The following is an 11825-nucleotide window of genomic DNA, read 5'->3' as shown; positions in this document are numbered from 1 at the left end:
AATCACAAAAATAACACCAAAATAGCTCAGGAACACTCACAACTGATTAGGGTTTCGAGAATGGGGTCTAAGGGTGATGGAGGTTGGAGTGGAGGCCGCTTAAGGTGTTTAAATAGGGTGAAAACCCTCAAATTTAGGGTTTCATCCAGAAAGGTCTACTCGTCGAGTCGGGGCTTCCGACTCGGTGAGTAGACTCTTCCACCCACGTCCCAAAACTCACATCTACTTGACGAGTTGGGCCTCCAACTCGTCGAGTCCCAGAGTAAAAATGAAAAACTTAATTTAAAAAAAATACATACCGGGAACCGAGCATTACAAATCTCCCCCACTTATTCTAGACTTCATCCTCGAAGTATACTGTTGCATCCGTGAAAAGCTCGCGGTAATGCTCCCTCATCTCGTCCTCCGGCTACCAAGTCCATTCTGACCCCTTGCGGTGTTGCCACCACACTTTTACCAACTCCACCCTTTTGTTCCTCAGATCCTTCGACTTCCTGTCGAGGATAGCTACTGGTTGCTCAATGTAGTTTAGGCTGTCATCAAACTGGATATCCTCAAGGGGTACCACTGCTGAATCATCCACTAAGCACTTCCGCAATTGAGAAACACGGAAAGTGTTGTGGATCTAGCTGAGCTGTGTTGGAAGGTCTAACCGGTAAGCAACCCGACCCACCCGGGCCAAAACCCTAAACGGACCGATGTACCTGGGACCCAGCTTGCCCCATTTCCTGAACCGGATGACACCTTTCCAAGGTGACACCTTCAAACGTACCATGTCGCCCACCTGGAACTCCAAATCTGAACGTCTCTTGTCGGCGTAGCTCTTTTATCGACTCTGAGCAGTTTGGATCTTGCTCCGGACCTGCTGATTCCTATCAGTAGTCTTGAGTACCACCTCGGTACTCCCCATGACTCTCTGACCGACCTTGCCCCAACATATTGGGGTTTTACACTTCCTCCCATAGAGCATCTCAAAGGGAGGTCGGTCTATGCTGGCGTGGTAACTGTATTTATACAAAAATTCCGCTAACAGAAGATACGTATCCCAACTGGCACCGAAGTCCAAAACACATGCACAAAGCATGTCCTCGAGAGTTTGAATCATCCTCTCACTCTGCCCGTCCGTCTGGGGGTGGAAAGTTGTGCTAAAATGGAGACGAGTACGCATATCGTCGTGAAACCACATCCAAAATCTAGAAGTATAACGGACATCTCGATCTGACACCACCGAGACATGCACTCCATGTCGTGCCACTACCTCACGCACGTAAATATCGGCCAACTTCTTGGCCGGTATACTCTCCTAGATCGGGATAAAATGAGCACTCTTGGTCAACCGATCCACAATGACCCATATCGAATCAACTCCACGGGCGGTCCTGGGAAGCTTTTTAATGAAATCCATGGTGATACCTTCCCATTTCCACATGGGAACATCTAGTGGTTGCATCTTGCCATGTGGCCTCTGGTGCTCAGCCTTGACCTTCCTGCAGGTCAAGCACCGCTCTACATACTATGCTACATCCCGCTTCATGCCGGGCCACCAATAATCAGGGCGAAGATCCTAATACATCTTCGTTGCCCCAGGATGGGTAGAGAAACTCGACTTATGGGCCTCATCCATCAGAATATGTCGTACTCAGTCCCAATACGGGACCCATACCCTCTTATGCAGGGATAATAACCCACGACTGTCATAGTCAAAAGAGGCCACCTGGCCTATGATCCGCTCACACTTCCGCCGCTCTTCCTTTATGCCCTCTACATGTACCTCTCGGATCTTCTCCAGAAGTGGAGTAATCACTGTCATCCTCAGACAAATATCCCATATCATAGACGTTACCGATTTGCGGCTCAGGGCATCGGCCACCACATTGGCCTTGCCTGGGTGGCAAAGGATCTCACAATCATAATCATTCACCACATCCAACCACCAACGTTGTATCATGTTCATATTCGACTGATCCATGAGATACCTCAAAGTCTTGTGGTCTGTGTAGATAGTATAACGAACACCATAGAGTTAATGTCGCCAAATCTTGAGGGCGAAAACTACAGCCCCCAGCTCCAAATCGTGTGTGGGATAGTTTGCCTCGTGAGGCTTCAACTGCCTCGAAGCGTAGGCGATGACATACCCATCTACATCAATACCACGCCCAAGCCTAAAATGGAAGCGTCGCAGTATACCATAAAATCCTCTACGTCCACTGGCAGGGCTAGAATCGGTGCCTCGCACAACCTCTGTCTCAGTGTCTCGAATGTTTCCTGCTGCCTAGGCCCCCAGCGAAAGACCACAGCCTTCTTCATCAACCGGGTCAAAGGTACGTCTATCTTGGAGAAGTCTTGAATGAATCTTCGGTAATAGCCTGCCAATCCAAGGAAACTCCGAATCTCAGATGGAGACTTCGGAACCTCCTATCTCATCACGACCTCTACTTTGTCCGGATCGACCAAAATCTTGTTCTGGTTGACAAGGTGCCCTAGAAACTGCACCTCGCAACCAGAACTCGCACTTGGAGAACTTGGCATACAAGTTCTCCCTCTTCAGGTTATCTAACACCTTCCGTAAGTGCTCCTCATGTTGCTCCTGCGTCTTGTAGTAAACCAAGATGTCATCAATGAAAACTATCACAGACCGATCTAGCATCGGTCTACATACGCGGTTCATGAGGTCTATGAATGTGGCAGGAGCATTGATGAGCCCGAAGGGCATCACCACGACCTCATAGTGGCCATAGCGAGTCTGAAAAGCAGTCTTTTGTACATCCTCATCTCTGACTCTCATCTGATGGTAGCCTGAACGCAAATCTATCATTGAAAACCAAGATGCTCCCTGCAACTGGTCGAATAGATCATCAATCATTGGGAGTGGGTAACGGTTCTTCACCATTACCTTATTCAGCTCCTGGTAATCTATACACATCTGATGCGACCCATCCTTCTTCTTTACGAACAGAATTGGGGCTCCCTAGGGTGAACTGCTCGGTCTGATGAACCCCTTGTCTAACAGCTCCTACAGTTCTATAGACAACTCCTGCATATCAGGAGGAGTCAACCGATACGGTGTCTTGGTTATCGGAGTTGCACTAGGGACCAGGTCGATCCTAAACTCCACCTGCCTCTCCGGAGGTATCCCATGCAACTCCTCTGGAAACATATATGGGTACTCTCGCACCACTGGCACATCGCTCACAGTCGCCTTGCCCGCATCCCGGGTATCCATGATGTAGGCGACATATCCGGCGCAACCTTGCCAAAGGTAGTGTCAAACCCTCGCTGCTGAGTATAAAGCTGGTCGACCTTGTGGCCTCTCGCCCTGAATTACCAGCTCTCCCCCACTTGGGGTCCTGACATGTACCAATTACTGTGCGCAGTCGATCACAGCCTCATTAGGGCTCAACCAGTCCATACCAATGATAACCATGTTCCCACGCAATGGTATGGGAACCAAATCTACCAGATAACGCTCCTCGAACAACCTCAAAACACAATCTCTGAAAACCTTTGATGCTCGTACTGATCGGTCATCAGCAATCTTGACCTCTAGAGGGCAATCCAACATGCTCGAAGACTCAGGGAACCTCTTGCTAAGCACAAGAGAGACAAATGATCGGGTAGCACCCGAATCGAACTATACCTGAACTGGAATATTGTTCACATGGAACGATCCTAAACAAAACACATAACATGGCACATAAATATCATAAGCAACATATAATAAAAGCTTGGGAGAAGAAATCATACCCACACCACATCGGGTGCGGCGTGTGCCTCCTCGGTAGTCAACTGGAAGGCTCGAATTCTCACCACTGGAGCCTTTGTCTTGCCCTGCCAGCCATCAGTGATCCACAGGGTCGCTGGCACTGGCACCACTACTGGCGTTGCTGTTGCTGTCAATCTCGGGCAATTGGCCTTCTTGTGGCCCTTCTGATTGCAATAGAAGCAAATCAGATCTGATGTTTGGAATGTGGGGGTAGGGGTTGTACAATCCCTGCTGAAGTGTCTAGTCTTGCCACACTTATAGCAACCCGATACCCCAGCCCTGCATACTCCCTCGTCTGGCTTGCCGCACTTTCGCAGTGGCTCCGGCCCTAATGGCCCTTCGACCTGGCGTCAAATCCCTTGGGGTTCTTCCCCGAAACCCCAGTAACTTGTTCTGTCTCTGCCTTCTTCTTCCTAAGGTGCTCTAAATCGATCTCCCTCTCCCTTTCCTTGACAATCATGGAATCCAGGGTCGGGCATGCTGAGTAGCTGACATGCTCCCGAATATCAGCTCTCAAAATGTCATAATAGCGGGTCTTCCACATCTCCTCATCTCCGGCATACTGAGGTACCAATAAGACCCTCTCCCGAAACTTAGCGATAATCTCTGCCACCATCTCAGTAGTCTGTCTCATGTCAAGAAACTCCTTGGCGCACCACAACCCCTGAATTCCTTAAAGGACAGTGTGTGCGCCCCTGACTGGCTAGACGCCCAGTCACTCCTAAACGCCCTGAGGCGATCCTCCATCAACTCGATAATCCCTTCCTTGATCGACCCGAAAATCATTGGGGTTGACTCAAGGATGCCTCTCGTGATCTTAGACGCGATGAACTCGCATAGTCCCTCATCCACAGACTCGGATCCCGAACCCAAACCTGATCCTGGCCCTGATCCCGATCCTCCTGCTTTGTGACGCGTAATCACCACCATTCTGAAACAAAATACATAAATGTCAGGGTCATATATAATCTCGAGATGTCTAACACACTCTACCAGTTCCATGGTTCTATCTCGACCCTCCTTGATTCGAGTACGGATCCTCTGCTTTCAGTAGTACGGGCTCATACTACCTTCCACATCTATCCGTACTTTCTTCAAGGATTGCTTCGACTTCACCAAATCCCTTCTACTACTGCTGCACTCTGTACCAATCTCATCCTAGGCTTACCCTAGGGTAACTCCTCCAACCCACTCTCTCCCATCAGCATCATAAGAAATCCCTGCTACTTTTACCTAACTGGCTTGCGAATACCATTACCTATTACTTAGACCAGATAATTCTTCGAATGCGGGGCCCTATACTACAACGGTTGGACTCAAACAAGAGCTGCGAAGTAGGGCTAGACCTAACCTTCAGAAATTATTTAGTCTTCCTAATATGTAACTTAACATATTCTTTTACTAGTTAACCAAAGATAACTAGGACTCCTAAAAGCACGAAGCAAGCAGCATTCGAGCATTGAGTAACCCAAATCAAGCATATCCTATCCAGGTTATCATATGACTGACTAATCAGTTCTAGCATAAGCACATACAACAGGCACATAAGGCATCTTCCTAGATCCTTAACCCTAATCTAGTATGCAGTTCTCATAGTCATATCATATCATAACATAAAATGTATGTGTATCTTCGGGAAAACTTATTTGAGCTCAGCCGGTCGCACGCATCACACATCTTGTTCTTTCTCAAAACTTTTTACTTTAACTTTTAGCAAAACTATTTTCTTGTGAAAATCTTTCAAACCCTCGATTTGAGTCCAGACACCCCCGAAGGTGTGTCTGAATCCCTCAAACCAAGGCTCTGATACCAACTTGTAACATCCCAAATTTCAAGACCAAAAATTCCATTTTTAACATAACGATTTATAAAAACAATTTATAAGAAACATCATTGAGTTACTTCTATTCATAAAACCATAGAAACATGTCTCAAATCATATCATCAAAATAGTAGTAATGTCATAGTACAATCCCATGGATCTCACAATGCGGAATCATATGTGTGCGATGCGCTACTACCGTGCCGACTCCTTCCCCTTCGATGAAGAGGTACCTGAAACAAAACTGAAAATTGTAAGCACGAAGCTTAGTGAGTTCCCTAATCATACCATATACCATACAACAAACATACTGTCAGGCATACCGAGGTGTCCGACCTACCCCCGTTGAGCATACTGGGGTGCTCAACCTACCCTTCGTCAGACATACTGGGGTGTCTGACCTACCCCTTCCGGTTTATCTCAACCGGTTTTGGGGACTATTTCACCTCCTATTACTAATACATGATAACATAACATAATCATACTGTCAGTCATACCGGGGTGCCCGACCTACCCCTTTGGTCATGTGGCCGGATACGGGGACTATTCCCCCTACTTCCACTATCATATAATATCATACCATACTAGCACATAAAATATAACAGATAATGGAAAACCTAGATAATTATCACAAAGTCAATCATCTAACAACAACTCCTACTAGTGGGCCGACATTTTGGCCGTAGACCCACCGCTACTAGAAGGTAATTCACCTCAATGTCGTGAAGTGTCTGAACTGTCCTCGATGACGGGATCAACTCTTCTCAACTCCTCAAACTCCTACAATTAACAACCTTCCTTAATTACCATTACATACCCCTAACCCTAATCAAGGGTCAACTCAGGTCAATGGTTAAGGTCAACATCATAATCAAAGTCAACTTTTTGTTGACTCAACTCGTCGAGTTCCATAAATCAAAGAATCTCAACTTTGCGATCTGACTCGTCGAGTTGCCCTCCAACTCGTCGAGTTTCTCCTTATGACAGAATCGAGACTTTCCATTTGAACTCGTCGAGTCCTTCCTTGGACTCATCGAGTTCATCTTCATATCAGTCGGGACTTTGCCTTGAACTCGGAGAATCTCAACTTCGCGATCTGACTCATCGAGTTGCCCTCCAACTCGCCGAGTTTCTCCTTATGACAGATTGGGACTTTCCATTTGAATTCGTCAAGTCCTTCCTTGGACTCGTCGAGTTCATCTTCATATCAAACGGGACATTGCCTTGAACTCACCGATTTCATCCTTGAAATCGTCGAGTCCTTGATCTTCAAGTCCATATTCACGTTCATCTTGTTGAGTCCCCTTCTAGACTCAACCAAATTCCTCAGAAACCGAAAAGGTTGGGGAACCAATACCCGACTCGCCGAGTTCCATGGACAACTCGGCGAGTCCCCCAAAGTCCATGACCAAACAGTCGATTTCTGTTGAGCTCGTTGCATCCAAAGGGTAGATCTAACCTCCTAAGGTCGATATAACACATAAAGTCACGAACTTTACATCCATGCATGGGTCTTCAAGCTCAAAAGACCCAAAAATGAAGTCTACAAGGTGCATGAGGCTCCCATGCCCATAAAGTTGGCACCTTTATGCCATGAGAACCCTCCAAGGTTCAAGATCTGAAGTCATCACTCTACAATACACTCTAAACCCGAAAGTGGCTTAGAAATGCCCCAAAAATGACAAGATTCAAGCCCTAAATAAGATCTAACAAATGGGAAGTCAAGGTTGAAGCTTTTCACCTCTAACAAGCTGGAAATGCAACCAAGACTCTGGATCTACTGCCTTCTTCTTGAACCTCCAAGCCTTTCCTTCCTTCTCCAAGCTTCAAATCATAAAAATGGCACCAAAATAGCTCAAGAACACTCACAACTGATTAGGGTTTCGAGAATGGTGTCTGAGGGTGATGGAGGCTGGAGTGGAGGCCACTTAAGGTGTTTAAATAGGGTGCAAACCCTCAAATTTAGGGTTTCATCCAGACAGATCTACTCGTCGAGTCGGGGCTTCCAACTCGGCGAGTAGACTGTTCCACCTGCATCCCAAAACTCGTATCTACTCAAAGAGTTGGGCCTCCAACTCGTCAAGTCCCAAAGTAAAAATGCAAAACTTAATTTAAAAAAATACATACCGGGAACCGAGCATTACACAATATATCAAGTGCATGATTTCAAACATGGTGACATAGTTGATCTCAGGCAAGAGACTTGTACATGCAACTATTGGGAAGGAACTGAGTTGCCTTGTGGTCATGTCATAATGGTCTTAAAACATTTGAAAAAAACTAACTTTGGACATCTAACTATAGATGCTTACAAAATGGAAACGTACCGAAGTACGTATGAGGAGGCGGTTTACCCCCTTCCAGAACCGTGTGATTGGGAGATTCCTGCTGAGATGATGATTGTTAAACCCCCTATAATGGATACAGGTCAAGCTGGTAGACCGAAAAACAGAAATTGTATCCCGTCACAAGGTGAGGAACCTATAGTAAGAAGGTATAATAAATGTGATACTACAACACATAATGCATTGACTTGTCCGACATTGGTCCCAATGAAGCAAAAGAAGGCTACAAAAAGTAGCGCTTCATCAGGTAGTAACACAAAAGGGAAAGGGAAATGGACATAAGGGACACAAGAGACTCACGAGATGCTAGAGACACACGGGACACAAGAGACGCACATGATGCAAGGGACGCAAAGAGAAGACTATTATTCAACGTTTGATTTGAATGATCGATGTTGTATTTATAATTAATTATGTTATGTTGGGAAGACGTAGAGTAACTAAAACTTTGAAATAGTGTGGTTACTTTAAAGATTATGGGTAACATTATGATTATATTAGTGCATCATTACTAGTTACGAAAATCTACCAATTTAGAATCATTTTAATTTTGTTGATTATTCCAACAATCATGCTATAATAGATAAATCAATAAAGAATATTGTCATTTCAACTATACAAAACCGGAAAACCCAACCCAACTTTCTTTATGTAGAAACTAATTGTCAACCACCTTGTTTACAGGTTTGTACTTCCATCAACACAAACTCCAACATATTTCAATATCTACTCTACACAATTTTAGAAACATAATTTATTTTCCTGTGTGCAACACTCGTGGGGATACGCCTACTATATATTTTTCTTAGGAACATATCCAACTAATCATACTAATGGGTATCACATAACGTAGACAGCCTCTTTCATTATCAATTATATTTTTTCCATGCAATTATTGACTCCTCTTAAAACATAAAATCCAACATAAATATTCAGGAATGCAAACAAATAAACTGTCAAATATGTCAATAAACGCAGATTACAATCTATTACATTCAGCCCACGAGATCTAAGTTGTAATAATTTGTTGTTGCTTCTAATCGCAGAAAATTCGCATGTTTTTTTTCCTGGAACAATGAATAAAATTTAGATAAGGAATGTAAGCCAATAAACTTATATCAGAAGTTGGAACAAACAAAATAATGACCAGGTTCACTAATATCTTAGAATATGATATTTTTAGAACTATTGATTGTACATTTATCATGTATGTATTTATGCTTATCTGAAGAAGATGTTGGAACTTGATTGTAGTAGCAAATTTCATCTAAATGGCTGTATGTTTATAGTTGATCAATGTAGATATGTATGTTTTATGATCCAGTTAATACCTTTATGATTTTAGTCTTTAGATGCTAATCTGAGTAAGATCAATGATGAAAACCTGAATTATCTCAAGACAAATCAGATGGAAAAACAGCAACAGAAGTTTAGATGAGTCTTACCCACTTAGTTATAATGCAGAGTCTTGGTTAACCAGTTCTCTTGATGATGTGAACACCACTATCAGTATCCACAATGTCACTTATCTCCCCCACTTTCAATGCATAAGTTGCTTCCTCAAATGGCTTCTGCATCTGCTTCCTTCCAAATGAACCTGCATCAAAGTTATGCAACAACCAATGTTTCATCTAATTTCAATCACTCAGTGATAGATATGAAATTCAACAATTACCAAAACTCATATAAGGTATATATGGCAAAGGGTACAAAACACAAAAGAGAAAGCAAACAGGGAAGTCAAAAACTCAAATTCTGAAATCCCATATCCTAAAGAAACAGTAGCATACATTCAATACATTGGTAGTTTTTGGATCCTAGTTTATTTCACCAATTGAGTCATACATTCACTGAAAATTAAGCTATCTAACCAAATTGGGTGAGAATTACATTTATCTTTGTTGCCCTCTATGCTACTTGATTCTGTTTAATCGTAGTGTCAACGCATTCTCATTAAGAATTTTCCTGGATTACCAGTTTTTCAGCATTTAAAAAGCTATATTTATGATTCTAATTATTAAACATCTAAGGTCCACTCAATTTCACAAAATTATATGCTGAAAAAAAAGCCCTAGAAGGTAGAAGGTTAGAACATACCGAGATCTCCTCCGCGTTTAGCAGAGCTACAATCGGAGTAACGAGATGCAACATCCTCGAACTTCGACTTCCCCGAAACTATGTCATCGCGGAGTGTCTTGAGCTGAGAGACAGCTGCGTCTCTTGTGGTGTTGCTGATGATTCGACCTTCTGGATCCTTCCACGAAGCCTTACGCCGAGATCCTTCATGCTTTATAAGTATGTGCGAGGCCCTAACTTTATCCGACGAAGAAGACGATGACATTTTCGACTTCTTGTCGTGGTGGTGGTGGTTGTGTTTGTGTTTACTTCGATGATCTCCAGCAGCGGCCCGATCTACAGGCTCCTTCCTCTTTCGATCGGACTCAATGATTGCAGATTTCGATGGGATTTCCGTTGTGGCGGTGGCAGGGGAGGCGGTTGTCGTCGTTGGGTTAAGCGTTCACGGCGTCCTTGCTGAGTTGATGAGTGTTTGTTTTTTCCCTTTGATAGGCGTGCGGTGGATGTGGAGGCGTGCTGGTTTCCAGTTATAAAGGTGTGATTTTTAAGTGATTGGTGGCGGCCTCGTAGAGAAAATATCAAGTTGTTAAAATGATAAAGGAATAAATTATTGAAGTCACGTGGTTTCTTAAAATTGCATTTTCGGTACTTAATATTTGTTTTATATTTGGATCGTTTTTATAATATGATTTTATCGCGTCTTTAGTCAAAAAAAAAAAAAAAAAAAAAAAAAAAAAAAAAAAAAAAAAAAAAAAAAAAAAAAAAAGACTATTTTACCATTTTTTTTATTTTTCAGTTTTATTATTAGTTATTTATTATTTATTAATTAAAAACAATTAAATGATTTATAGACATGTGAAACCGAGTGTGGTTACTTCCACTGTGTAGTTACTTCCACTTCCATCACAACAACCACCGGTCACCAGAAACACCATCTGCCCATTACAGCACTTCACCATCTACCTATTATGGCACCAACACCGCCTGCATCATCGATTTCATCATGTGACACCTTATGATTAAATCCCAGAAATCAAACATGAACCCATAAATCAAAACCAGACCAAGTTCAAATCCTGAAATCAAAACCCAACCAATGTTACATCCCAAAATCTTAATCTAAGCTGAAATTAAAACCAAATCTAGAAATCAAAACCCAAAACGTAAGAACTTACCTGAGGTTAAAAAGTGACACTATCTTAGTTCATTACCATTAGCCAAATCTCCCCAAAGACAAAGGAGAAAACACGAAAACAATCCTGAATTTCCCAAAGGCAAACTAAAAAACCACAAAACAAACCATATTTCCCCAAATCGAACATGGAATCATTTTGGACCTTTGAACTATATGTTGAAATCCCAAAAACAAACCAAAAAATCCACAATCCGATAAGATGGTAGTCATTGATAGTGGCTGAGAGAGGGTTGTCGTTGGCTGGGAATCAGCGGCCTGTGGTTGTCACTAATGTGAGTTGAGAGAAAAAGAGAAAGATCAATGAGTTGCGAGACGGTAGTCGATCTAGGGTTTATGGTGTTAGTGATTTTGGTGTTACCAACATATGTTGGTGTAATTATTATTAATAATGAGATAGACCGAACTCCATTTACTAACCGAGCTTGGATGTGCGAGGTGTGCACTCAGTGTGATAAATGTGAACGCAGGAATACGAGGGTCAGGGGGCAGCAACCCTGTGTGCAGGGTTCTATGGGGTTGTAGCCCCTTGGCGGGGTCTAAGGGCAGTTCCCCTAGCGGGATTCCAAAGGGCAGTGCCCCGAAAGCCTAACGGATTTTTATAACGAGTTAAGCTCTAGCCATGCA

General features: G+C 43.3%; 1 protein-coding gene across 2 annotated transcripts; it reads right to left on the bottom strand.

Annotated features, from left to right (window-relative positions):
* Window positions 1–8791: 8791 nt before the first annotated feature.
* Window positions 8792–10579, bottom strand: LOC111913353 (peptidyl-prolyl cis-trans isomerase Pin1). Of its 2 annotated transcripts, XR_002857514.3 has the most exons (4): window positions 10028–10579; window positions 9376–9527; window positions 9262–9290; window positions 8792–8997 (listed from the first exon to the last, which is right to left on the bottom strand). XR_002857514.3 is itself a non-coding variant. In XM_023909073.3 (3 exons), the coding sequence occupies exons 1-2, from the start codon at window positions 10269–10271 to the stop codon at window positions 9403–9405; spliced, it is 369 nt and encodes a 122-aa protein (XP_023764841.1). In that variant the 5' UTR covers window positions 10272–10577; the 3' UTR covers window positions 8792–8997; window positions 9376–9402. The 2 variants fall into 2 exon arrangements, 1 of the variants encoding a protein (XP_023764841.1); XM_023909073.3 differs by lacking the exon at window positions 9262–9290 and having other exon boundaries at window positions 10028–10577.
* Between the last annotated feature and the right edge of the window lie 1246 nt (window positions 10580–11825).

Source organism: Lactuca sativa, chromosome 2 (assembly GCF_002870075.4).
Source record: "Lactuca sativa cultivar Salinas chromosome 2, Lsat_Salinas_v11, whole genome shotgun sequence".
NCBI classification, from domain to species: Eukaryota; Viridiplantae; Streptophyta; class Magnoliopsida; order Asterales; family Asteraceae; genus Lactuca; species Lactuca sativa.
Note: the sequence above shows the minus strand (reverse complement) of the source record. Positions and strands in the feature narration are given on the sequence as shown.